Source organism: Solea solea, chromosome 7, assembly GCF_958295425.1.
Source record: "Solea solea chromosome 7, fSolSol10.1, whole genome shotgun sequence".
NCBI classification, from domain to species: domain Eukaryota; kingdom Metazoa; phylum Chordata; class Actinopteri; order Pleuronectiformes; family Soleidae; genus Solea; species Solea solea.
This window is the reverse complement of record NC_081140.1, coordinates 30,358,509-30,386,042: the sequence shown is the minus strand read 5'-3', so window position 1 is coordinate 30,386,042 and position 27,534 is coordinate 30,358,509. Positions and strand designations below refer to the sequence as shown.

At 41.7% G+C, this 27,534-nt stretch overlaps 1 protein-coding gene across 1 annotated transcript; it reads left to right on the top strand.

Annotated features, from left to right (window-relative positions):
- Positions 1-567: 567 nt before the first annotated feature.
- acsl3a (acyl-CoA synthetase long chain family member 3a) lies at positions 568-26,417 on the top strand. The gene is made up of 14 exons (XM_058634951.1): positions 568-1,005; positions 5,031-5,208; positions 11,439-11,548; positions 12,580-12,718; positions 14,682-14,832; positions 16,133-16,256; positions 16,870-16,941; positions 19,572-19,711; positions 19,813-19,985; positions 20,680-20,754; positions 21,700-21,891; positions 22,198-22,312; positions 23,593-23,750; positions 24,470-26,417. The coding sequence occupies exons 1-14, from the start codon at positions 631-633 to the stop codon at positions 24,625-24,627; spliced, it is 2,160 nt and encodes a 719-aa protein (XP_058490934.1). The 5' UTR covers positions 568-630; the 3' UTR covers positions 24,628-26,417.
- The last annotated feature ends 1,117 nt before the right edge of the window (positions 26,418-27,534 follow it).

The following is a 27,534-nucleotide window of genomic DNA, read 5'->3' as shown; positions in this document are numbered from 1 at the left end:
AACTTATCTCTGTTCAGGACTTTGGACAGCTCCCTGACTCTGCACTTACTGCAGCAGCACCTACTGGTGAAGCTTTGAGTTGCCCTGATTTGAGAGGCAGGCCCCAACGGACAACTGATAAAGATCCACAGCAATGACACCAGGCCATTTGTAAACTAAAGAGAACAATGCAATATCAGGATACCACCGAGGGCCTAGAAACAGCTAGTTAGTGTTTGTGTGTCTGTGCAACAGTTGTGACGTCACCCATTACAATCTTAACTCTCAGTTTTGAAGCCTTTCTCCAGATTGGCAATTTGTCTGGCGCCATGCTGACGTTTTTGTCACCTGCAACCAGGCTCTTATTGGATGATACCAGCTGTCAGTCACACTGGTGTCCACCCATATGTGCCACCATTTCTCATCTATGTTCCTCTCTTTGTTGTTACAGTTTTGCTTTCTGAATGACTTGATATTCTGCAGAAGATATTAATATGTATATAAATGTATAATATGAGCATAATCTCATTCTGTAACTAGTAAAATGGAATTTTAATGTCTGTTTAACACCGTTAATTTCCAGGGCCAAACCTGTACGAGTCCAAAAGCAGGAAGGAAGAAGATTGGGACTGACTACAAGAGCAGAAGGAGATGAAGCTGAAGGAGGACCTGAACCCCCTGCTGCTGCTGCTCTTCCACCTCATGGTGTGGATCTACACCTTCATCACCTTTCTGCCCCACTGTCTCGTCAGCTGGCTGTCGGTGCCTACTGGAGAGATCTACGGGTCAGAGGAGGAACGAGCCAGAAGAGTGAAGGCCCACTCTGTGCTGGGACGTCCAGAGGGTCCTTACAGAGCCGTGAGCGCCGCCAAGGTGCTGGTGGCGTCTCTGCACCCGGGAGTGGACACCCTGGACAAGATGTTTGAACACGCTGCCACGAGATTCCCACACAGAGACTGTCTTGGGACAAGAGAGGTGATCAGTGAGGAGGACGAGTATCAGGACAACGGGAAGATGTTTAAAAAGGTGAGAAAAGAAACGGGGAGAATGTGTTCGTATAGATATAACCATCAATCGATTATTAATTAGATACTAAATTAGATGTCAATTATTTTGATAATCAATGAATTGTGTTTTTCTTATATGTGAATATTTTCTGGTCTCTTTGATCTGAAGAAAATCATTCAAACTGAATCATTTTTGTTTGTAGACAAAACAAGATGTTTGAGAACATGTGATGTTGAGGTTTGGGAAGCACTGATGAATATTAATATAATGATGATAATAATAATAATATTAATCAAGAACATATTTGACAGATTATTCGATTAGGAATATAATCATTATTTGCAGCCGTAATAGATATCACATAGTTACAGACAGCAAGGAAATAAACTGAATAGAAAGAAGTGCAGAGAAAAACAGGATTCAGAATGTCACTTAATCCATTTAAGAGACAGTTGAGGTGTTTTGAAGTGTGCTTGAATGAGGGTGCTCGGACTCTTGGAAGAGCTGGGTCTTCAAATAAACCAGGGATTATCTGAAATGAAAGTTAATTTGAAGATCATGAAATACAGATGATGGACATTTCATTTTAGAGTGTATAGTCGCTCTCCTTTGAGAAGCACAAACATCTCAAAAGAAAACTTTTCATGAGTCCAGGGAAACAACCATCTTTATATCCACTTTATATCTCATATCAGGATTTAGACTAAAAATATACAGATATTATTGATTATTATAATTATTCTTTTCCCCATATCACCGCCCTAAGTTTAATGATGAAACTGTAAAAGAAGACTTGCAGGCTGTTTAATGCTAACAAGTTGTCATCGTAAAACATTAGTTGGGCAACTTTGACGCGATATCCCGAGATCACAGCACTAATCTCAACAGCCTGGTCCCTCTAATCCTTTAAGCCCCGCTGTTGAAACACTGATTTCTGCAAGAGAGAACAAACATCAGCTGTCCATGCAGAATTGTACAGTCATCATTACTGTGCAGCTTTACCGTGTCCGTGTTTGCACTACTACCACTAGGAGTCAGTGTAACCTCACCAATCTGTGTGAAACGAGCTCTGTCTGTGCTTTAATTTAAAGCGTCAGTGTATGAACCAGGGGTCATGTGACGCAGACATGATGACTTCCATAAAGTGAACACTATGTTAAATAAAGTTGGTCTTTTCATTGACTTTGACACGACCACTAAGGTGAATATAACATTGGTTGATGGTCGTGGTTTACAGCACCACAGCACCTGTTCTCTTCTGTTTCTGGTCTGGGTTGTTTGTTGAGAGCTGTGGAAGACGACTATTTCCTGCTCCTTCCTGTAAGATTATTCATGCCTTAGGCCTGGATCATACTTATGATTCTGCGTCCACAGAGAGCCGCTTTGCATTTCCATGTGTAGTTCTGAGCGTCTCATTTTCCTTTCCCATTAATATAACTTAAGCAACCGTCATCTTCAGAAACTAGAGCATGCAAACAGGCTGGACAGGAAAGCATTGTGCTACAGTGGATGATAAAGTTTAAGTCGTTTTAATGCAAATGTATTAACAGATCAAAATGTCGCTTAAAAAATGTGATCTTCCACAAACTCCTGTCTTCTTCTTTTGGCTTCTCTCTTTAGGCGTCACCACAGTAGATCATTTCACCTCCATCTTGTCCTCTCCCTTTTGCACCAACTGTCCTCATGTCATCTTTCACAACATCCATGAACCTTCTCTGCGGTCTTCCTCTTTTCCTCCTGTCAGCCAGCTCCATCTTCAACATCCTTTATCCAGTATAATCACTGTCCCTCCTCTGCATGTGAACAAAACCATCTCAACCTTGACTCTCCAACTGTTCAACCTGAGCTGTCCCTCAATTATGTTCATTTCTAATCCTGTCCATCCTGGTCACTCCCAACAAAAGTCTCAACATCTTCTCCTCTGACACCTCCAGCTCCGCCTCCTGTCTTTAAGACAGTGCCGCTGTATCTAAGCCATGCAGCGTGGTAGGTCGCAGTACTGTCGGCCGTGACAGTTACAGCCTCCATGTGCTGCTGTAGAGTAAAACACTTGTGTCAGAACTTGTGTTTAGCCCCTTTAACTTTTATATATCCACAGAAAACCATACAACAACAAAATGACTGGAGAAGATGCTACGTGTGACCACACTGTTGTACAACACAGCTGTTTCTATGCACCTCCCCCTGCTGATTCTGACCAAACATCTTTTGTCTTCTTCTCTCGGTTTCTCCTTCACCACAGTGGATGATCTGCATTTGATTTGGCAGAGATTGTTTTAGGCCAGATGCCCTTCCTGGTCAAATGCAGATAATTTCCCTAAGGGGATTAATAAAGTATAGATAAATATTTAGATAAATACAAATCAATAGTAGGGATGTCCCGATACAACTTTTTCACTTCCGATATGATACCGATATTGCAGCCTTGAGTATTGGCTGATACCAATATTGATCCGATACGATATCAGCACGAATCACACATACTTTAATGACTTATTTTGTAGTGTGGAATGTTAGAATAGGCTTGATCAAGTGATATTACTTAAACAGAGAACAATAGTCAGCAACAGTAGTATGAGACTACTTTTACTATTAACCAATGGTTACATCCATTTTAACCTTCAACATAAGTATATTGGATTTTCCATGTTCATTTCATACAGTCTATGATTCATTTCATCAGGAGGAAAGTACCAAGTGCTAATGGGGGTGTTTTCAGAGCAGCCGTGTTTCACAGGTAACAGCGTGTCTTCAGAGAACACCCCCCTTGTTTTTACTGTTTTGGATTAGCCCAACCCACACAGGGTGAGTGACTCGTGCCGCAGGTAACCCCGGAGCCCGAGGACCGGCCCCGCAGACGCGCTTAGCGCCGTGTGTGGAACTTCAGGACACATTTAAAACACACAAAGCTCTTGGCATGGCTGCTTGTTGGGGTATAATTAAAAAACGGAGGCTGAAAGTCGACAGGTGGCGCTGGTTTATGAACTAATGTTGTTTTAGCAGCTCACCTCAGGGTGAGCTAGCGTGGTGCTAACGGCTAGCTCGCGCTCGCTGTGTGGCTTCATAGAGGTTAAAGACAAATGTTTAACCTCTGAATTAGCAGTAGCACACACACACACACACATGCTGTTGCTGTGATCATGTGATCTACATGCAGAGCCCACGTGATCACAACTAGACTGTTGTGTCTGAGCGCTTATATCGGAGATTTTAAAGGCAGTCCAATATAATCCGATATGCGTTTTTTGGCTGATATCGGACCAATATCCGATATTAATATCGGATCGTGACATCCCTAATCCATATTTATTATTTAGTATGCAGTGGACCACATTTATGTTCTTATGTAGGAAGCGTTCACTACAAGAAACATGTATAAATCTTTGAAGTCATTTATTTTTGCCTTTCTGTAGCTGAACTATAGTAAAATCTATGTTTACTAGTCATACTCTCACACTGTCAGACTTCACATGTGTCTAATACACTGTGTTGTGCTCATGTGGTTAAATACAAAGTTGACCAAATATGGCTTTGAACTGTGTTGTGTTCTCTTCTGCTGTACCTTTGTAATATGACCATGTGTCCACTCCTGCAGGTGATTCTGGGTGAGTACACCTGGTGCTCTTACAAGGAGGTCCACACAGCGGCGTCCAGGCTGGGCAGTGGCTTGGCATCGCTGGGCCTGCGACCCAAAAGTATAATATCGGACCAATATCCGATATTAATATCGGATCGTGACATCCCTAATCCATATTTATTATTTAGTATGCAGTGGACCACATTTATGTTCTTATGTAGGAAGCGTTCACTACAAGAAACATGTATAAATCTTTGAAGTCATTTATTTTTGCCTTTCTGTAGCTGAACTATAGTAAAATCTATGTTTACTAGTCATACTCTCACACTGTCAGACTTCACATGTGTCTAATACACTGTGTTGTGCTCATGTGGTTAAATACAAAGTTGACCAAATATGGCTTTGAACTGTGTTGTGTTCTCTTCTGCTGTACCTTTGTAATATGACCATGTGTCCACTCCTGCAGGTGATTCTGGGTGAGTACACCTGGTGCTCTTACAAGGAGGTCCACACAGCGGCGTCCAGGCTGGGCAGTGGCTTGGCATCGCTGGGCCTGCGACCCAAAAGCAAAATTGCTGTTTTCTGTGAGACTCGAGCTGAGTGGCTGATAGCTGCCCAGGCCTGCTTCATGTACAACTTCCCATGTAAGTACACGGCATCTGTGAGTATATGACACGCTGAAATAAAAGGTGTGTGACTGCTGGAGCGAATGACCAGTGCTATTTTAGACTTTTTTTAATTTAAAATACGAGCATGAGGTGATCGTGGCGGTCACAGTACATTCTTACACAATGGTATGTATCTGTAATACTTCTTCCAATGTTTCATACATTTGTTGAGCTCAAGCCTTAAACACAGCCCCTGACATTCCGTTATTTTTAAGATAGCATAGACTTTAGTGCATGTACATTTTAGTAGTTATGCACAAAATACATCATTTATTTAGTCAGTTTGTGTGTGGTGTCGCTCTGGTGCCAAACAGACAGAAGCAGCTCATTCAACATGAATTAAATCTGTCACATTTGAAGGAAACAAACTGTGTTCAGCAGACAATTCAAGATGTCTGCTGAAAATGTATTGAGGTGTGGTCAGAAGCAGCAAAGAGTGATAAGCCACGCCCACTTGCATCAATCAGTATTCAGATTTTGGTTTAAACTTCTCTTGAGAGCATGCTGTGGGAACGTTTAACCACTGGGTTCTTTCGCCATGTAACGATGAACAATTCTTCAATAATTACAGTAAAGTAAAGTTTTCTACTTGTTTATGACGGATATAATTATCTTTTTCACCCAAGGCTGCGTGCCAATGTTGTATGAGTTTTTAAAATTCTAATGGTCTAAATGGTGGGAGTCTGTGCAGACAAGGATTCTACTGTTCACGTCGATGTTTACCCGTACTTTCACTTCAGTTTCTTTAGTTCAGTTTACATACTTTAGTTTTTCCCCACTGTCCAAATGTGTCTGAATTTGGCTGATTTATAGACATTTGTTTGTGTGTGTGTGTGTACACGTACTTGTATTTGTCACCTCTTGAGGATATTTTCTGTCATAAACACTGACCTTGTCAGGACCAGTAGTCCTCATAGAGCCCAAAACCTGGTCCTAATGAGGCAGAACCTCTGTCCTGAGGTTACATTTAGGCCTAAGATTAGAGTAGTGGTTAACATTAGGGTTAGACATTAACTGGTTATAGTTAAGGTTAGGGATTATGCTTTGTTTAGGGTGTCCAAATGAATGGAAGTCAATACAGTGTCCTCAGAAGAACAGCTGCAGAAACCCGTGTGTGCGTCCCAGCTGAGACAGCAGAAGGTCAATTTGTCCCTTCGCTGTTATGCAAGTGTCCCATTTTTCTTTAATCACTCCTTTAATCAATCTGTTTCATTTCCTTGTGATGGACCAAGTAACTAGGATGTGTCTTGTTCTTGTACCGTTGTACTTAAAAGTATTATGACATTAAAAACAAGCAGAATCAGCAACATTTTATTATTGAATAGGATGTTTTTTTTAAAGTTTGTAATGTTAAAATTCTAGTTCAGGTACTGCCAGAGCTGTGGAAGCCCCCTCCTGACCTGGCCCCCTGCATCGGGAACCAGTTTGAGAAATGGATGCTTGCTCTCAGTGACTCAACAAAAGGGTCACCTAATTTAATCGATGCCTTTTTAATCTACGATATCTTGAAAGTGCGGTGCTATAACCTGTCTTACGTTTATAAGGAGAGCCTTTTGTTTTGCCTTGTATGTCCCTGCAAGTAACAGGCTGTGAAACCTGGGTCCAAGTCGACAGTTGCAAACCACTCACACCAGATGTTAGATAGGCGGGTGCACGACATCTGTGTCTTCTGTCACTTTGGGGGCAGAAGATTGAGATTCTGAGTCATTTTTATCAGGCTGTGAAAAATCACCTCATAATTCCACATTTAAACACAGAAAAGTTGTCGAAATATAATTGATTATACAGAATAATTTCAATTTTTGAGAGTAAGTCAGGCAGACCCCAGGTTCCTGCTGGCAGCCATGTTTTCAATGCCTGGCTAATGCTGGATCCTGGGGCAGGGGGCCAGCAGGGGGCGCACACAGCCCAGACAGCACTTGAATATGTGTCAGTAACTCATCCGACCACAATTCCATAGAAATCTGACCTCTTTCTTTAGCTTGTGCAGCAACTAAGATTTGTTGCACTGATGTACTCTTTGGTCACCCCGTGGACAACTGGAGGGGAATTTGGCATATAACTGAAGGGTCATTGGTTCAAATCCCAGGGCAGGTCAAGGGCTGGAGTACCCCTGAGCATGGCACCCCACCCACATTGCTCCCTGAGCACGGATACAGTGCAGCTCCTGCTCCTGCACCTGACTGATGTGTAAAATGTTTATTATTTGAAGCAACAACTCGTGACTTCATGCTTTGAGTTTGTTAAATCTTCATTAACTTTGAAAGGACCTTTTTCCCTCTGTGTGCTTTGGTTTAAGCTTCATTAAACTGTCATTAGAATATATGATGCAAGGACAAGCCAGTAAAACAAGCACAAACAGAGGGAGAGTCCACTGTCCAGGGCAGTGGAGGAGAAGAGCTAAAGGCTGAAAGAGTGATAGAGGGGAGGAAAGAGGGAGAGAGGTGAGGGGTGATGGCGTCACAAGAGGAGTGAGAGAGTCTACGTGAGCATGGGATGTTGACAGAGGCTTGGAGGAGTCAGAGGCCCCCAGTGAACTCAAACATGTGCTGTGTTTGTGGATGTTGTATAATAACTCTATATCATGTCACAATATGTAAGTTAAATAAGCAGCAGCAGCAGTTACACAGCAAAAACCATCACGTACAAACCTAGTCATTCCAGTTTGGTCTGCTTTTTTTTTTTTTTTTAAATAAACCAAATGGTTTTCATGGTCCTCTGAGGGACTGAGGAGGTTTGGCTCTTGGGAGCCTTTAAAGATCCCACTCAGTGAATGATGCCAGGCTGAAAGTCTCTGACTGGAGCCTGGATGCTTTCGTGTGTGTGTGTGTGTGTGTGTGTGTGTGTGTGTGTGTGTGTGTGCGTGTGTGTGCAAAGCTGGAAACTAATCTCACAACTGGAAGTGTCATGTCCCTCGTTCACACACACAGTAGCAGAGCAGGAAGTATTAAAGCTCTGTGACGCAAGAAGGAGATGTCATTAAGCCCTGTCCCATAAACTACTCGCTAGTATTTGTGAAGGCAAGTATTTGCTTCACATAGCAAAAGCCACATATTTACGAAGGAGTATTAAGGGCAGCCAGAAAAACAAAACAAAAACTCGTCTGTCAGTCACTTCGCACCCTTCATCTGTCTGTATTCAGGGTCACAATGTTCACGGAATACAGACATTTGATTGGCTTTAATGGCATCACGTGGGATGGCTTAACTCGAATGCTATTGGTCAGTGGATTTCCTGACTCGCTAAACCAGTACCGTAAAGTCTAGAGAAGCTGTGCCGGTCAAAATTTAAAATACTTAAATCATTTATCGACTGTCAGTCCAGGTCCATATAGGACGGCGTCTGGGTCCGGACTCGGACTGCGGTCCGCCTGTTAGTGACCTCTGCACTATATGGACAAAAGTATTGGGACGCCTGACCCTTACACCAACAGGGACTTTAATGATGTATTCAAATACATATACAGGACATTAATATGGAGCATTTATGAGGTCAGACACTGACGTTGGACGAGAAGGTCTGGCTCACACACTCTGTTCCAAAAGGTGTTAGTTTGACAGTCAGTGCAGTCTCTGCTCTGTTAGCATGCTTCACTGTTTTACATTTACATTTACATTTAAAACATTTACACCAGAAGTTATCAAACTAAAAGGCTGTTGTTACCATGCATGTGAGCACAGTGGTCTGTGGAATCGCAGCATTCTGTAAAAACAATGGTTGACATTGTGATAAAGATTTAGGAAAGGTTGTTTCCTGTCTCTATAATCCCACCCCCTTCAGATTTGATCAGTCATTCAAGTAAAGGTCAGCATGATAGCGTCAGCAAATATTTATTTCCTGTACATAGATTGTATTAATTCATCATTAGTTTCACTCCTCATATTTCCCCTGGTCATTCACAGTGACTCAGAGCTCTGGCGCCAGCTGACAACAGGAATGAGCTGGAATGCTGAGAGCCAGACCTCACTATCCTTCATCACTGATGGACCTTATGCTCTGATAGCAGCAAGTCACTACAACCAGGTTCCAAAATCCTCCTGTGCCAAGTGTGGAGGCTGCTGTGACAACACAGTAAAGACCATGCAAATCATCTCCTTTGTAGAATGTGATCAAATACTTTCTATTTCATTCAATAATATTATTATTGTAAAGAGGTTGTATGAGGCAGGGGCGTGGGATTGTGTAGGGACACGTCTCTGCCGTGTAGACCCTGTCCATACACCCGCTGTCCTCAGTGTTTAGGCAATGATTATGGTACACGAAGGGTTAACAGTCACTCTGCTAGAAGTCCCGCCTTTAACCTAACTATTGGTCTCCGATTGGCTCTGGCGGTTTCCCGTGAACGTACATGAGACTGGCCGTCCCCACTGTTACTGTATCGGCTTTTAAACGCTACCTGCAACCTGCTAGTGGGCCGGGACACGAGCGACAGGAGGCCTCAGTACCTGGGCTCTCAAGTCACGCATTGTATTTCTCACGCTGACATTTTATTATATTATAATATATATTATATATATATATATAATATTTTTCTGGTGTGCCGCTATTGCTACAGAACTGGGAGGAATCAAGCCCGTCTCCCATGGCGTTCTGAGTCCAGCCTGCCACTTACCTGTCAATCAAAAACAAAAGAAAAGCAGTGCTCACCTGAGCAGATACTCCACTTTGTGGCCAAAAGGAGGAAGCACACCTCTGTGTGTGTGTGTGTGTGTGTGAGTGTGTGAGTGAAACCTGAGCACAGATACTGTTTTGTGAGCTCCACTGCTACACACACAACAAACATAAGAGACTGGACATTATAACCTCTGAACATTTGAAATGAAATAAGTTGAAAAATATATAGGAATGGGGTGTGGCCTATTCTGTTATCATTTCTTGTCCTTACACTAGTGTAGTCATATTTCCATCATCTGTTGTTTGTTTTCTTTGTAAAAGAACAGTTTGCAGTTGCAGTAAATACAGTTTCATCGTTGCATCGTCCATTTTGTGACACAAGCTCTAAACACAGCTTTACAGCTGATACCAGACATTTAGTTATATTTGAAAGTTGCACACTATGGTTTACAGGAGTTGGCAAAGTGCTGAGTCTGTGTCAGTATCTCATATAAAATACAAGCGTTAATACAGCGTACAGCAACGCATGCTCATAACAGCTGCAACTGCTAATGCTTTTCAGTGGAGCACATACTGTACAAGCACTCCATCACCACACACACACACACACACACACACACACACACCAGCGGTGTTTATATCCCGTGTGTGATAATTGTGGGAGGGGCTAAAGCAGAAATGCTGAGTGGTGTAGACAGTGCACGTACACTGAATGTCTTCACACAGATTCAACGTGTATATATATAAAGTGAATATATCGTATGTTCAACAGCGACCTTTCACATTACATGTTTACTGCAGATCACTGTGTTCCTGCACATACGTGTAAATATACACGTCCATAACCTTAAATATCCACCAGCAACGTGTTTGAGAGTAGTGCTGCAGCGATTATTGTTCAATTACTAATCTATCTTGATAATCAATTAAACAGTTTGAGTGTTTTTCCAATAATTAAAGCAAGTTTCTGTTTTTTTTTTTTTACTCCATAGAACAAAGAAATCATTAAAACTGAGTAATCAGGTTTATGGACATAACAAGACTTTTGATAACATCATTATTCCCATGTTTGCTAAACATCGATCCAACATTTTTATGGATCAAACAAGTGAAGAATATAATCAAGAGAGGAATTGATTATCGAAATAATCATTAGTTGAGAGAGCAATAGCAATTCTTCCACTTCCTTCCACGGGTCCTTGAAATCCTTGAAAGTATGTACATTTAAAAAAAAAGGTATTTAAAGGTTTTTTGAAAATGACCTTAAATAGACACGGGTCATTGAAAGTACTTGAATTTTGTGCAAGAAAGAAGTGAGGTTAATATTTGGGTAACTGTCTCCCACCTGGAATGTCCTTGTGAGGTCCTTGAATTTGATGTCAACCGAGGTGTGTGAACCCTGACACAAACAAGCTGTATCTGACCCACAAGTCCAGAGACTGATTCATGAGAGAAACAGCGTTTTGCTTGTGATGTGACGACGCTACCGCTGTTTTATCAAACAGTCATAAATAGCACATGTTTCTGAGGGCTGCCTTTAGACACATGCAGTGCCTCCTATACATTACTCTGTGTGTGTGTGTGTGTTGCAGTGGTGACTCTATACTCCACACTGGGAGGTCCAGCCATCGCTCTTGGGTTGAATGAGACTCAGGTCACCCACATCATCACCAGCAGAGAGCTCCTGGAAACCAGACTCAAGGTTAGAACACACTGATTACTGAAGCTCCAGGCTGGCTGATGATTCACTAATGACTGTATATGTTATATTGTGAAATACTTCAGTTTGGGTAGATACACTGGGTTGTTTGGTGAAACCTGTTCATTATGTGCTTCTGTGTGTGCATAGCATAGTTCAGCTGTTTCACCTAACTAACAAAGGTGCCTACACAGGAAGACATCATTGTACACGACACATAATACTGTTTCATTGTTGCTGCGCTGTCTGTGGGCACAAATGACCATGGACCACGTTGTTATTGGCTGGCACTGACTTCCAATATAAATATAACGCAGCATACAAACACAACAGAAAACATGATTTCCAGCGTTTTGGGGGTGGAGCTATGATCACATGGGCGACAGGGGGCGGAGGAATCCATTGGTGGCATTTTATCAAAATGACTGTGACTCACAATTCACAATATTATTTCAATAAGTGCAAAAAGAAATGTTAAACTCTTGAAATGTCTCCAAAGCGTTGAAAACATTTATTAAAAAAATCATTTGTTAACATTTTGTGAAAAAGTAGAATCTTGGATTAGATCATGATTAATCAGGGGTTCTCACTTGTGGCACAAGGACTGAATGTTGGTCGGCTGCATTTTCAGTTTCCTCACAGGAAATATGAATAAATAATAAATATGGAACTTCAATACAAGCAGATTATGGTGATGTGCACTAAAATCATATATTATTGTCCCATCACTACTCTCACTACCTGGCAAATTAAAACCTTAAAGTTCCCACTTGAACTGAATATAATGTTAGAATGTTTTATTGTCTGTTAGGACAAAGGTTGCTGTGACATTGTATCTCCTGCTTTTATGAAAGAGGAAGTGAACACACATTAGTGAAGATTGTGGTTCCCTGGTTTTCATCTTGTCCTGATTTATGGATGCATACTGTGACACATTTATGTTTTTATGCTCCTCGGGTCTGTGCTCATGCATGCATGCATGTGTGTGTGTGTGTGTGTGTGTGTGTGTGTGTGTGTGTGTGTGTGTGTGTCAGGACATCCTAATGGAAGTTCCAAGTCTGCAGCATATCATTGTAGTGGATAACGCACCTACCACTGCGGCTGGCTATCCACGCGGCATCATCATCCATAACATGGCTGCAGTTCAGGAGCTGGGGGCCAGGCCTGAGAATGGTAAGCTTGTGCATGCAATACTTGCAAAAACTGCTAAAATACATGTAAGTGATGCAAGTGACCCAATTCTGATAACTGCAATTATTTTCCTCCCATGTGGCACAAATCAGATAAGACTGATGTAAGCAGGATTCAGGCATCGTCAGATCAGATCCATGTGAAAATAAATCCCAGCGCTTTTTAGGGGCCTGTTAAACTCTGTGAAACACGGTGAAAAATTCAAGTTCACTGCTGCAACAGAATCAAACCACCAACTGCTTTCCCCTTTACCTGTGTATCAATTTGAAAAAAAATGTAATCCCTATTAAGGGATTTTATATCAACCGTATTTACGACTTAAAAAAATTGATTTGACATGACATGTTTAGTGACTCATGTCGGCTGACAAAGTTTCTGGAAAATGAACAGTATCAGTGCCGGTCCTTAAATCCACAGAGATTGAGCAAAAATAAATCACCAAATATGACGGATTTATTACATCTGATTACAATAATGACAATACTGTACCCCAGAGAACGCTTACGCGTCACAATAAAAGCATGTCAAATAAACAAGATATTGAAATGAATCAGTATTAAAGGAGACATATTATACCCTATTTCCCAAGTTAAAATAGTTCCCTGGTGTCCTAATGAACATGTCAGTGACATGCTTTGGTCAAAATACCATAAGGATGAAGCACCATAGCAGTTCAATAACCCTGCCAAAACTGCCCCTTTCAGAACGCTCGGTTTTGTGCATGGTCCCTTTATATGCAAATGAGACACAGACAAGTACACACCCACTTCTTCCAGGGCGTTTCTGATTTGTCCTTTTTACTGTGCTCACTCGCTCAGCTCCTGTTCCCTCCCCTCATTCCTCTCCCCCTCCCTCCACTAGTTCTCTGACAATATCAACATGTCACAGGAAGAGACGTCCGACACAAGGATCAAGACGAACACTGACCAACTGTAAATCAGTTAAAAACACTTAGGGACAGCACCGCTGATCGCCAGTCTGATGTGAAGTGGTTCGAACACACAAACACACGTTTGCTGACTTTATCCGGAACATTAGCTTCATATATAAAATCCTCTGAGGCTGGAAGTTTGTGTAAAACACTGTGCTCCACTGTGCAGCCACCAACAGCACACTTGTCCCTCCGCCTTGACATAATACCGCTCTTCCTCCCTCGCCTGCACTCTCGGGACAAGGTGGAGCTAAGGTGGAGCTTAGGTGGAGCTCTCCAAGTAAACTTACTGGTGCGGTGAAATGCGCATGCTGCCGTCATAAGTGCAGGGAATTCAACATCGCGTGTTTTATCGCCTATACTTACACTAAGGGGGACCACGAAAACATGACTGACTATTCTTTTTCCACACTTTGGCGACTGGTAGGGCCTCCAGAGTCCCAAATATAAGTATTAAAATGATTAAAAAGTATAAGTAATAATTATCACGATACAATAATATGATACTAATAATTATCACGATACAATAATATGATACTAATAATTATCACGATACAATACGATACTAGGTGTTAAAGATATGGTTGTAAATGAGTAACTACATCATGCACACATTTTTTCTGCTCACGATTGATATTGTGATTAACAGTTTGTCATGTTACAAAACTGGGTTTCATATAGAAAGTGTGGGGAAATACTGCTCTAAACTGACAGATGACAAACATGCAGTTATCTGTGTAATTTTCTAATGAATCCAGATTAGATCAAATAAAAACCAGGATTTGGGAGGAAAGGAATGACAGATGGAAAACAAGATTGACGTGATGGAGTGAATGAAAAAGAGAATAAAGAGACTTTGTTTGTTTAAGTAAAACGTGTGTGTGTGTATATATGTGTGTATATATATATATATATATATATATATATATATATATATATATATATATTGGTATGTATGTATGCATATATATATATATATATAAAAAAATGTTGATATGTCTGTTGATATTACAGCAGCATGTGAGCGTGTGCAGCCGCTGCCGTCAGACATCGCAGTTATCATGTACACCAGTGGATCTATGGGAGCACCGAAGGGCGTCATGATCTCCCACAGCAACCTGATCGCTGGCATCACAGGGATGGCTGAGCGGGTGCCTAATCTGGGGTAGGGAACACAAAGATAATCTAGCATGCTGCCTGTTACCTTGATGGAATTTCACATAAGTGTTGTAAAAGTAAAACGTGCTGATTGATCCTTTACTCAGAATAAAAGTGACTTGGATACTTTTCAACAGCAGTAGGAGGGTCTCATCTGTGCAGAGCAGAGAGACAAGATACACATCTTTAACCATTTAAGGAGCACATTGGGGGCCAGTCTAATGCCGTGTTTCCACTCGACTTGCCTCGCCTCGGCATGGCGCGCTTGTTTTGCGTTTCCATTAGCGATAATATGTGGTACGTGTTACTCTGTAGATCAGTTAAAAAGACTTAACAATCCTAAAAACGTGGGTTAATCTCCAACAACAACAACCAGGGAAATGTCTAAAATCTCAAGTCTGGTTTATTCAGCGACAGCACTGCTGATCGTGAGCAGCATCACAAACCCTGACGCTGTGTTTCAGTCCAGTGACTGTGTCAGACGCAGTCTGTGCTCCGGTCATGAAGGAAGAACTCTTAGTTATTTGGTCGAAGATTTGCTTCCACTTTTTAAAAACTAGTTTAATTAAAGTTCACTTTTGTGATTTTACTTTATTCTAAGGTTCAAAAACACAAGTGTGACACAGGTCACACACTTGCCTCATAAAGGCCTTAAATAGAGTTTTACATTGAGTCTCCTCAGTGTAGCTTTAGAAGAGACAAGCTGCTTTTATGACATTATATCAGTGCAGTAAAGACATTAACATGCTCTTATCTGCTGTTTCCATTTCTCCCCTGTGACTCATCTCTGCTGTCAGTGGATGGATGGATGGATGCATGCTGCTGTGATTGTGTGATAAGACTTTGTTAAAGGACAACATTCAAAGCGCCCTGGTCTGCGCTTCCATTTCAACTCTGCACAAGCATGAGCCGGTTTTATGCAACATAAATATTTACATAAAAAATTGAAGGAGGGAAAAAAAACCACTCTCTCGGGAATGTAACGGGGGAGAGGAAATGCAGAAGAGAGTGGAGATAAAAAGAAATGGAGTAATGGGAGTTTGGGAGACAGGATGAGAAGGATGGAGGCCAGAGCGGCTGTGGATGTTTACACCAGGATACAACAGGCTGTAACACAGTTGTGTAAACCTCCTCGTCTTTATGACCTGAATTTCAAACATCTTCAAATGAATGTGACTTTTGAAGGAAATCCCTCGGATGCATTTATCTTCTAAAAATAGCTCTTATATATTTGAATTCCCGAGCTCATGAAAGTTTGTATAGAAACTAAAATGAAAGAAGAAACTTTGCTGATGTTTGTTTTGCAGTGTGGAGGACACCTACATTGCCTACCTGCCTCTTGCTCATGTGCTGGAGCTCAGTGCAGAGCTGGTATCTGTTGCTCATGGCTGTAGGATCGGTTATTCCTCACCTCAGACTCTCTCTGACCAGGTAAAGTTAAACACAGCATGGTTCATACCCCCGCCCCCCTCTGACGCTAACTCCACCCCTGTGCGCTTACTGCACGTCATGTGGTGGAGACAGAAATGGGGAGGAGCCTCATGCTAATTAGACAAAAAGCTTGCACCAGTGACGCATGGACTGGTGTTTTAGTAATGAAATATAAATATAACAGTAGATCAAGATTCTTTTTACTGCAACAGTGATAGACTCTGAAACCACTGCTTGTCTTATTGGTAAATACCAGCAAATGAAACCATGTTTTAAAGGTACGATGCGTAACATTTAACAACATTTATAAATGAATTTATTGGTTACGTTCATTTTACTGCATGTTGCAGCTCAGTATCCCTCACCCCTCCCTCCCAAGTGTGTTGGAGAACATATGTAAAGATGTTTAGTTGCTGGTCCAAAGTCGCCGCCTCCATAAAGCTGACCCACTTCCTGTTAGAAATATAAAGGGCATATTCTGGGATAATGAAATCCAACAGTTTTATACACTCAGGTGATTTTACACTCATAAAAACAAGCATCATTATTTCATCTCAGTTCAGGTCTGGCTTGTGAACTCATCACCACCTTTTTTTTTTTTTCTCACCCAAAGTCAACAAAGATCAAGAAAGGAAGCAAAGGAGACACCAGCGTCCTGCAACCCACTCTGATGGCAGCGGTCCCGGTATGTCTGCACGTCATCACACCACACTGTCGTGTGCAGAGTCATTTCTCAGATGCCTTAGACATTCATGGTATTTCTCACTGAGTTACTCTTTCTTAAATCTGGGTTTGTTCAGAAGTCAGCTCTTCATTCATTTACACCAAGAAATTAAAAACTTATTTCTGGTTGATTAAAGAAGAATTATGCAGGTTTTTGACCCTAATTTAACAGCTTCAGTTAAATTAAATTAAGCCACAGCAACACTGTGATGTTGAAATGGCTTGTTGTGGGGAGACTGGGGGCTGTCTGAAAAACCAGCCATACAAGATCAGGGCTGCTGACCTGGAATCCTCAGAATCAGGAGGTCTTGCAAAGCCTCAGGTGTTGTAAGAAACACGATTTACTTCACAGCACGACAGAGCTGGTTCTGTGAAGTCGTTACAGGTGATTTGTCAGGACCTCAAACAACAGCTCAGTGGTTTATTTAGTTCTTTTTCACAATAATTAATAAGAAACAACAAAAGTGAGAACAAAATAATCAACCCTCTCCAACAACAAGAGAGCAACCCTTCATTCGTTTCATATATGAGTTGATCATAGTAGTAATAATAGTTTATTTCTTACCCAAAAACAATGTTCAGCTGTTTTTTACTGCGATGCTCAAGTATACAAAGTCACCATGCTCCCACCCACCATCACCTACAGCTATCACCTATTTCTTTAATTGTTACATTTTTTATATTTGTGTTATTTGTGTTCCTTTATGCCTTATACAGTATGTTCCATCATGATGGGCTTTCTGCACAAACCTTGGAAATCCTGACTTTGAATTTTTGAACGTACAAAACTGCGAGCAACGGGTCAACACAGTAAAACTGTACTGCACGTGTTAGCTGGAGTGAACACATGCGACAGTTTGAGACAATACACCCTCGCTGCTGTCTTCTGTCCCTCTCTCATCCTCTCATCCCCTCATCCCCTCATGTCCCTGTGGTCGTAGTATAAAGGTCATAAGGCCCCAGCGTCTGGAACCATTCACAGCTGTAAACAGAACGTGAGAAAGCCCCATGTGGTTCTCCCCACGACACACACACACACACACACACACACACACACACACACACACACACACTGTTTGCTGTGATATGACCACTGGCCGGTGCACGAGTCCTGTGTGGACTTCCTCTCTCACTGTTTGAGCTTCACATGCGTTCTCTCCCTCTCAAACACACACACACACACACACACAGTGCTCTTCATATGTTTGAGTTTCGTTCACTTGTGTCTATTTCAACCGTCGACACTCAGACACGGCGACAGCAGGAATACAGCCAGGTTACAGAATAACACCAGTTGCTGTGATTGACATCCATGCTCCGCTGCATCATCCTGACCATCAGACTAGAGCTGAGCTAAGGCCATAAATCTTATCATGATTAAAGAAACCGTCAGTATCAATAATTATCATGATTATATGTCTGATCATTAAAGGTCACATTTTGCTGAAAAGTTGAGGACACTGGTTAAAGTGGTTAAAGCTGTAGTGCGTAACTTTTGAACCAAAGGAGTTCACACAATGCTGACTCTGTGTGTCAGTATTGCAGTGTTCAGATCTTGTGTAGCCTGGTGACATTCCCACGCTGCACACAGGAAGTGATTCATAAAGAAGTGAAAACATGAAGAAGCGTTCACAGAAAGATTGAGATGTGAATTCCACTGCGCTGCTGCTGCTGCTGTATACACACAAACACTCCCTCTGCCAGGTCTGATAATACTGCTCGACGGAACACAGGGTACAAATAATGTTCCTTTGTTTCTCTTCATGAAGACTAAAGTTACATACTGCAGCTTTAATAATGATGTATTTGTTTAACAGCTTCATGGACAAGAAAAAAACCATGTTTGTTAATATTTGCACAGAGCAGAAACATTATATCGATAGATATTAGTGCTGTCAGTTATTAACGACGTTAACGCAAACACATTTTAACATACATTTAGAATAGATACTAATGTGCCATTAATGCGATTAATCGTGATTAAATATTTGAATCGTTTCACAGCGATTATCTTATCTTATCTTATCCACACTCTGCTCTGAGTGAATGGTGAAATGGACCCAGATCTCACACCAAAACAAAGTTAAACTTCAATGATTTCTAACGTTACTGTGAGTCAGATTAATCTAGAATTAGCGATCTAGAACTAATGAAACACACCCAGAGATTGACTTCTGTGGATTCCTTTGGTTTTCCTTTGGTTTTCTAGGTCATTGGTTGTTAGTAATCCATTGGGGGAACTTTGCTGTTATGCAACCAAACTGAAGACCACATGTTCCACGCTGTGCTGTTTTGTTCCTCTGGACTTGGCTTGTTAACAGACTACGATGTTCCCTTCTTTACGAGCTTTGGCCCTCTGACACAATGTTCTGTTGCAGAAAATATTACATGCAGTGAGATGGGATCGTAGCACCACAGTGATTTTTACTAATGACAAACAAGATTTAAATTGACAGCAGAAGGCAAATATCTTTGGTTCAGACACATTTATCTTCTTTTTGCCTCGTCTTACCTCTCTGCATTTACATATGTATCTCATCGTCATCACTCTCTCTGTCTCATGTCCATCTCTGTCTCGCCTCTCGCTTCCAGGAGATCATGGATCGCATCTACAAGATTGTGATGACCAAAGTGGAGGAGATGAATTATGTCCAGCGAACACTCTTCATTCTGGCGTACAACTACAAGCTGGAGCAGCTCGCCAAAGGCAACAACACACCTCTGTGTGACAAGTATGGACAGCGTTTATAATAAAGGACAGTTCAAGAGTGCAAGAGCTATCTAATCCACTAGACTATCTAATCCCCCCCCTCCTCCATGTCCGTCCATCAAGGTTGGTGTTCAGGAAGGTTCGCTCTCTGCTGGGGGGCCGGACGCGGGTCTTGCTGTCAGGAGGAGCGCCGCTGTCTGCAGCCACACAGCGCTTCATGAACGTGTGTTTGTGCTGCCCGGTGGGTCAAGGATACGGACTGACAGAGACGTGTGGAGCAGGAACCGTCAGTGAACGTGAGTGGGAATGAAATCACACACTTCTAACAGCTCAGCGTCACTTCAGGGGTCGTACCTGGTACCTGGTGCTTTTTAACAGCTCACTAAAATTGAATGAAATCATAAAACCTCATCAGCTCATGCACAACTTGACGACATCATTTCTGGTGGAACGCAAAGGTCACCAGTGAAGGTCGCTGATGATCCTGGACTGAGCAAAAGAATCCTACATGTGTTGCAGTCTGCAGTCTCACCATTAGAGGTCACTAATTCTGGCGCAGTGAGCCTGTAAGCAGGTGTATCTTTGATATTGATATGAACATTTACAGTTTAACCTTGTCCCCCAACACCACAGTGCATCACATGACCACACAACCCTAAACCATCACTTTAACTAACTGTAAGATGGAAGCGCCTTGACGTTTACCTCTGTTTCTTTTTTAATAAAGTTGTCACCATGTTGATGACGTGCAGCTGATGCTCTTGTTTTCAATGGAAACACATTCATGAGATAATTGAAATCCTTCCAGTCTTTCCCAGGCTGCTGCCGCCGCGCTCCTCCCTGCAGTCACAGGGGCAGGAAAACATTGTTTTGCGAATATTCCCTTTGGGATGGGGTTTCCATGGTGAGGGGAACAAGTGAGGTCAGGTTGCTATGGAAACACATGACATGCCTTGATGCTAGTGTGTGTTGCCTGATTGTCTGTTTCAGTGTGGGATTACAGCACTGGGAGAGTGGGAGGACCTCTGGTTTGCTGTGAGATTAAACTCAAAGACTGGGTGGAGGGTGAGTTAGTGACACACACACACACACACAAACTGTACGTCCATCAGTCCTAATTGCTTCTGTTTACACGTCACCTCATGTAAACACTTCTGTGATCACAGTCACTGCTGCAGGACCTTGTATGGACAGAACTTTTCTCACCACCAGATTATAACTCATTTATATTACACAGTTCATTCTGAAAGCTTCATCATCATCACGATGATTTTCTTGTTTGCTTGACAATGGAATTTAACGTAAACATGCAGTCAATTTTTTTTTGTTAAAAAGTCATAGAATCAAGAGAATTGCACATTTGCGTTATTGCACAAGTCATTTTCATGACGTCCATTGAAATGAAAGAGATGGTGTTTTGAAACATGCACCAACATGTGCTCATGTGCGGAACTGAATATCTTCTGACACTGCCCTACCTACGACCGAGGATTAGGGCCACATTGAGGGAAAAAACATTTTTCACAGACTTCGAGAATAAAGTCACAAATTTACGAGAATAAAGTCACACATTTACGAGAATAAAGTCGTTAATCTACAAGAATAAAGTCACAAATTTACAAGAATAAAGTTGTACATTTACGAGAATAAAGTTGTACATTTACGAGAATAAAGTTGTACATTTACGAGAATAAAGTGGTAATAATCTGACCTGGAGCTGTGGAGCGTTTTGTGGAGTTAGTATAGGTTTCACAAACGGGGAGATACTGAATCTTTTGGCAAATCAACATCACATTGTCATAAGTATCAGGACTTTAAATAAATAAAAGTTTATGTAAGAAATTGCATCTTTTCCACAGAAAGAACTTCAGGAAATCGCTTTTGTGGTTGATAGTTGATTTCAGCAGCAGTCCATTTCATTTGGTGAAACCTTCTGTGAAATGGCTCAAATCTGTGGCAGCCATGTCTGTGTCTCATGCGTCCACACTTCCCTTTAAACCCTGTTTTCAGGTGACTACCGTAGCACAGACGAGCCACACCCTCGAGGCGAGGTTCTGATCGGAGGACCAAATGTAACGATGGGATACTACAAGAGTGAGGGTAAAAACCAAGAAGACTTCTTTGTGGATGACAACGGGCAGCGGTGGTTCTGCACCGGAGACATCGGAGAGTTTCACAAAGACGGCTGCCTCAAAATCATTGGTGAGGATAGTTGGACGTGTGCGTTGTAAGTGACAGGCTGTGTTTGGCCGACGCAGATCATCATTTTCAAGTTCACATGCTGCAACATTTCAATAAACGGGATCAACACTGTGCACATTCCTCAAGCTCTGTGCTCCGCCTCCATCCATCAACCTGGCAGGAAACCTTTGAAGTAATCAGATTTGATCGCACTTCCCAGAAATACTCCACACTTGTGTTTACTTCAGTCACAGAAGAAGCTGCTCTCCCTCCTCCTCCTTCATCTCTCATATTGCTGTCACTGGTTTGTCTCTGCTGTGTTTCCAGATCGTAAAAAAGACTTGGTGAAGCTGCAGGCGGGAGAGTACGTCGCCCTGGGAAAGGTGGAGGCCATGTTGAAGAACTGCCCCCTGGTGGACAACATCTGTGCCTATGCCAACAGGTGTAGTATCTGTCGTTACTGAGCAGGCTCTCAAAACAAGGGTCAATCAAAACAATAAGAAAAGCCCTCGACCTGTGACGGCGCGGGGGCGCAGCGTGATGGCAGAGCGTCTTTCAATTTTGCTGATGAAGTTTACTGAAGGTGCTTTGAGTTCCAGCTTTAAAAAAAGAAGTTGTATATGCTACGCAGGTGTAGTGTGATGTATTCACACTAGAGTTGCAAAATTCCCGCAATTTTCCAAATTAGAAACCTTCCATGGGAATTAACGGGAAATTATGGGAATTATTGGGAATAATAATCTTGGTTCACACAATCAGATTTGATGCAAATACAGTTGAACCACAGGCACATAACACACTGTTTTGTCATTGTATGATTTATATGACAAAACAAAAACATGTGTTTATATTTGTTTATGAGATGTCTTTAGAAAGTTTCTAGTTTTGAACATTTCCAAAATCCCTACACTAAAGTTCCGGTGGAAAGTTCCTGGAAATCCACTGGGAATTTTCTTTGCAACCCTAATTCACACAGAAACGGTTAATTTTACACATGAACTGTCATGAATTCATTCATTATTTACCTGATGAACTATCAGTAATTCACATGTATTAATGGTATTCATATGTATATATGTGTATGTGTATGTGTGTGTGTATATATATCAAACAAAAAAAAAACAAAATAATGACTTGAGGTTGAGCAGTTAAAGAGTCAGACGAGCTGTGAAAATCCATTCTGAAGTGACTAAATAACTAAAACTAGTCTAAATGCTGACGTGTCCTTGGGCAAGGCATTTAACCCCACGTGGCTCCTGGTGGCTGTGCCGGCAGCGTGTGAATGAGTGAATGGCAAAAATGTAGTGTGAAGCAGGTTAGAGTGATCATGAAGACGAGAAGAGCGAGATTTACACTAAAGTTACATGTTCCAGGTTTGCTAATGTGTTTATATCAGTGTGATGCTCGTCTCTTTGTCCCATAAGCCTTTAGATTTATAGCTTTATCATTTTGATATTATATATTTATAACTGCTTCTAAAGCTGGTGGCGCCTTCACCTCTATGTGATCACACAGAAAGCCAAAGACTCTGAAATGTTTACTGTTCACAACCTTCAAGCATGAGAACTTAGTATTTCCATATGTCACTTGGTGAGGGATGGATGGATGGATGGATGGATGGATGGATGGATCCTTCTCTCCATTACACATTCATTCTGAATTTAGGCCAAACTTGGTTGATGGCGCTTCACACAGACTGTGTTTTCCCGTGTTGCTCTGCAGCGATGAGACGTACGTGATTGGCTTCATGGTGCCCAATCAGAAGCATTTCATGTCTCTGGCCGACCAGTACGGCATCAGAGGGTCACTGGAGGAGCTGTGCATGAGCAAAGCCATGGAGGAGCTGGTCCTCAAGGTCATCACTGAGGCTGCCCTCGTAGGTAAGACAGCAGCAAAGCATCAAAGCCTTCAATCACTGGTTTGGGTTAGAAAAAAACACAAATCCTTGGAACTGAGTTTCTCAAAACTCTAAACACTAAGTGAAAAAACGTAATAATTTATGAGCACTTTTAAAAACTCAAACATGAAATAAACTCTGATTATAATTTAAAACATCAAAGGTGTTCCTGTATGTTTTGGTGTCATGTGACTTATTCAAATCAGATTAGATAATCCATTATTACTCCCACACATTTACAATATTAAAAGGGCACAACAAGAGCAGTGTACACAAATTTTGAAGATCAAAGATCAAGATCAAACACTGTGTACTCTTCTACTGTATTTACCAGGGTGTGTGAGCAGAGTGGAGCTGAGGAATCATAATAAATTCAATAATGATATTTAGAGTCCCTTTATCTCTGGCTCCATCTGAATATAATGTCACTATACCAGTGTGTGACGTATATATGTGAGGAAGAGGAGGAGGATGATGAGATATCTAAATCTAACATAAATGTCACATGTGTTCTGTGGTAAGTCGCTAAAATCAGTACAAACGGCATCATAACAGACGTAAGTCAATATGAGTGAGTCTGTTATTCCGGGTGTTTTATTTTGAAGGTCCGTCAACAGAGTTCAGAGGTTTGAAAAAGTGATTTTGATATTTGATGCAAACAAATGGACTCATTTGTGTTCATGTTGTTTTTTACTGCTGCAGCGCGGATGGAGCGCTTTGAGATTCCACGCAAGATCCATCTGAGTCCAGAACCTTGGACTCCTGAGACTGGATTAGTGACCGATGCATTCAAGCTCAAACGCAAGGAGCTGAAAACACACTACCAGGACGACATTGACCGGATGTACGGTGGGAAGTGACGTCACGGCTGCGTCCCAAAGCACAGACTGACTCCTGAATCCGAGGCTTCGTCCACAACACGAGGTTTTCATTTGAAAATAGCATCTTCTTTACATCGGTATAATAAGTAATGCATATTAAAAACACACTCTTTACATCGGTATAATAAGTAATGCATATTAAAAACACACTTCACGTGACCTTTCAGGTACTCGGGTACTGATTCTGTCTTTTTAGTTTTTGACTCGACTGTGTTTACATGTTTAAAAAGTGTCTGCACATCCAAACTCAAACACATGCATTCACTTTGGTTCATTTCTAAATAAAACACCAGAGAAAATAAATACAGTCAAATAAAACACGTTTGTGGGTGAGATACAAACCAGTAAATATCTCAAAAATAAACATTCTGTACAAACATGAACACAAATGAAAGCAGAGTGATGTAGATGGAGCCAGAAACACTAAACCTGTGGCTCAGTGTTCTTCAGATGTCAGAGAATGAAGGAGAAGAAGATGCAGTTTCCTCCTTTTCTTTGCACTTACAGTATTTGATTATGTTTCCACCAGATGTTTGACCTCTGAGTTCAGATCCTATTGTCCCAGATGTGAGTTATGAAACGGATCATGTGCTGCTCGCTGATGTGGTCGGTTGAACGCCTGCCAAAAGCTCCGGCTGCGTTTTTTGCTCACCTATGACACACTAGACTGGTTATGTAGGCTACACACACACACACACACACACACACACACACTGCACATTTGGATCAAGTTCTCTTCACCAGTGCTTTATCATCATTATTATTGTTATTATTATTATTATTAGAAATCTACCTTTTTAAGATCAGAAAGGTTAAAGTAAAGAGAATTCAATCATAAGAAGGAACAAAGATGCACATATTCCTTTTAGATAAAAAAAGAAAATGTCCCTTAAAAGGTTTTTATTTCCATTACCGCTGCACATTCTATCACATGAATTAGCTTTTATCTGTCCAAATGTCATTTAGTTTAGGTTTTTGTCTCTTTCATTTATTTTTTATTTTGACAGTATTTTAGTTTACTGAATTCTACTTGAACTGGTCCAGTTTGATAAGGTACTTTTACTACAAAAGGTACAACATTGTACTTGTACTTTGTTTCTTATCTCTGTCCCAACACTGCTTTTGTGAAAGCAGCCTTTCCTGCAGGTTAGGAGACGGTTAACTCCTTTATTTTATGAACATGTTTTGACTTGTGTCAGGAGGGAGTCACAGTCTGACTGCGGGTGGCAGACAAAAGAATCCACTAACATCACAACATCTGGATACCAACAGCAACAAAGTCATTTAAGGTGAATAACGAGGCCAAATTGATGATATTTTTTCCATTTTTAACCACAATGATAAAAACAATGACGATGTTGACTGAATATTCCTACAATGACACAGATAAAATATACTTTTGTACAGTGTGCACACATTAACTTTGGTTAATGACGGACTCAATTATCGTTGATAAATCATCAAGTATCGTCATTAACGGTAGGATGTAAATAAAACTTTCTCAGAGTTTGTTGAAAAAACAAATATGATTATGCTTTTACTTTGAAGGGCACCTTTGTGTGTGTTGCTAATATTTGGTGTGCAGGACTGTTGTTACCAGTTTAAAGTCTTCTATATGTTCCATATACTGTATGTTATGTCACAATCTAACTGTACATAAGAGTCTGTGGAGCTTTGATCTGCAGGGACGTCTCCACGTGTTTTGTGTAACAAATGTGCATTCAGGTATTTATTTCAAAATCCAGTAAATAAAGATTGTGCTTGGTCTACCTACAGCGATATTTTCTTAACCACAGCCTCAACAGTGTTTCGCACACTTTTTATGAGCAAATGTGTTTAGAACATAACGTTACTGCCATTTCTGTTACACCTTATATTCATTTGAATTTGTAAAAGATAAATATGTTTGATTTGTGAATCGTAACTTCATTTTTGTTTTATTGAAAACAATCATTCCGCCCATCCAACACGTTATCATGGTGGAGGCGTCGGCGTGTCCCAATGATCCAAGGACCTCCGTTGTCTGGTAGGTCAAACAGGTCCTAGTTGAGGGACCAGACAAAGCGGTTCAAAGACCTCTATGAAGAACAACAGGAATGGACCACACTCTCCCTCACCCGGACACGGGTCACCGGGGCCCCCCTCTGGAGCCAGGCCTGGGGAAGGGGGACGATGGCAAGCTCCTGGTGGTCGGGCCTGCACCCATGGGCCCGAAACCCAGAGTGTGGGTACACTTATTGCCCCCCGGCTCGGTGGCCTGTACATTGGGGTTCACCCCGGTAGACGAGAGGGTAGCCTCCCTCCGCCTTCGAGTCGAGGGACGGGTACTGACTGTTGTTTGTGCCTATGCACCAACAGCTGTTCAGAGTACCCACCCCTTTTTGGTGTCCCTGTAGGGGGTGCTAGAAAGTGCAACTCTCAACTCCGGCAGAGCTTGGACCGCGTCCCAAGGGAGGCGGGAGACATTGATGTGTCGCCTCCATTGTTGAGGCGGCTGACTGAAGCTGTAGCTGTAAGGTGGTTGGTGCCTGTTGTGGCGGTAACCCCCAAACCTGTTGGTGGACTAAGGGATGCTGTCAGACAGTTGTTTCTTCTTCTTTGCTTCCTCCAGTTTTCTCTGCTTCTTTTTCACCGGCTCTGCCGTAATGAACGTCTAAAATAACACCATCGCTGCCTCAGTTTTATACTCAGTCCCTGGCTATGGGCTGAACGTGTGTAGTGCTGTTGTCATGAGACTTTGTGAGACCTCCTGATTCTGAGGACTCTGGGTCAGTGGCCCTGACCTTGCAAGGCTGCTTTTCTGCTAACAGACAGTCGGGGCAGTGGAGACAGCAACAAGACATTTAACCATCACAATGACTCTGAAGCTGTTAAGAAAAAAAAAAT